The 1,510-nt window shown below is 43.7% G+C and overlaps 1 protein-coding gene across 1 annotated transcript; it reads left to right on the forward strand.

Annotated features, from left to right (window-relative positions):
* The first annotated feature begins 597 nt into the window (after positions 1 to 597).
* Positions 598 to 1,456, forward strand: LOC119586064 (histone H1-delta-like). Its single transcript, XM_037934762.1, has one exon. The coding sequence runs from the start codon at positions 598 to 600 to the stop codon at positions 1,321 to 1,323; it is 726 nt and encodes a 241-aa protein (XP_037790690.1). The 3' UTR covers positions 1,324 to 1,456.
* The last annotated feature ends 54 nt before the right edge of the window (positions 1,457 to 1,510 follow it).

Below are 1,510 nucleotides of genomic sequence, written 5' to 3' on the forward strand. Positions count from 1 at the left end.
TAATTAGAGATTTTTTCTTTACAAAGTTTTATGTTTGTCAGTTAGAATTTCAAGATAGAATATTACCATTATTAAACTCTTCATATTTTCAGGATGGACATCTTTCATGTTTAATTTCAGAAATGTTTTAAATTTCTTTAACTTTCTAGTCAAAATAAACACTGTACTGCAACAAAATCAGATTATGCGCCTGCCTATAAAAAATTAAACTTAGGAAGCAGTAGAAAAGGAGATTCGAAAACCGGCGATCCGATTTTTTCCTTTTTTTAGCACATTTATTTATCTATTATTCTGTGTAGCAATACAATCGTCTCACAATATTAATACGATTATTTATTAGAGAAGTAATGAAATAACTCGATTCCATTCATTTATTATAGAAAGTTATTCGGTAAAGAATTAAGTGCACATCCAACGGTTTTCCTTCCCAAGAAGTGCATTGCCGATGAGCGACCTCCCATGCGAGAGAACCGGGGAATCCCCGTCCCTCGGCACCCTCATTAAGGTCCGCCTCGCAGCCAGGGCGTCACTCGCCTCTCCCGCGTCGCCGTGAGCGCATAGGAAAGTCTCAACGCTTCTCGCCCCCGTCCTGTCACCATGTCGAGCACGTCGGCCAAAGGTCTTTCGGCCAAGTGCGCCCATCCCAAGTACAGCGAGATGGTCGCCGCCGCCCTCAGGGCCCTCAAGGAGCGCAACGGGTCCTCCCGCCAAGCCATCCTCAAGTTCATCGTCGCTTCCTTCCAGGTTGGGGACGAGAGGACCGCCGGCGTGCACCTGAAGCAGGCGCTGAGGAGGGGCGTCGCCAGCGGGTCCCTGCAGCAGACCAAGGGCACCGGCGCCTCCGGCTCCTTCAAACTTTCGAAGGAGGAAGTTAAGAAGAACATCGTTAAAAAGACAAAACAAGGCGCAAGCAAAGGAACCAGCAAGAAAACTGCCGCAACGAAGAGACCCACGGAAAAGAAAGTTGCCAGCAAGAAATTGACGAATAAGAAAAATGAGAAGACAGCCGCGAAGAAAAAATCGGCCAAAAACGCTACCACAAAATCCACAACAAAGGTCTCTTCGAAGTCCTCAACAAAGAAGCCACTAGCTAAGAAAGTATCCTCAAAGCCCACCACTAAGAAGGCAACCGCTAACAAACCACCGACGAAGAAAAACGGAGTGAAGAAGGGCAAAGAAACAAAGAAGTCTATTGCTAAGAAAGTATCTACAAAGAATGTCAAAGCAACCGTAAAGAAATCCGCAGGAACAAAGTTTACCACAAAGGCAACAAAAAAGTCTATACCAAAGAAACCCCAAACAAAAACAACAAAGAAAGTTTAGAGGGAGAGACGTCACTCGACAGATTATTGCAAAAGACTGAAAACGTTTAGAATACTACGGAGACTCGTTTGCCTTGTGCCGGGTTATATGAATTTCTGTATTTAGATATGTTACAAATAAATATATGCGATTACTACCTCTATTATTTCCGGAATCAGTGAAGCCTTTATTATATTCTCCAATCAGT

This window comes from Penaeus monodon, chromosome 20, assembly GCF_015228065.2.
Source record: "Penaeus monodon isolate SGIC_2016 chromosome 20, NSTDA_Pmon_1, whole genome shotgun sequence".
Taxonomy (NCBI): domain Eukaryota; kingdom Metazoa; phylum Arthropoda; class Malacostraca; order Decapoda; family Penaeidae; genus Penaeus; species Penaeus monodon.

Excerpts from the sequence above, each read along its gene's own strand:
- LOC119586064 (XM_037934762.1), top strand. The coding sequence starts at position 598 with ATGTCGAGCACGTCGGCCAAAGGTCTTTCGGCCAAGTGCGCCCATCCC.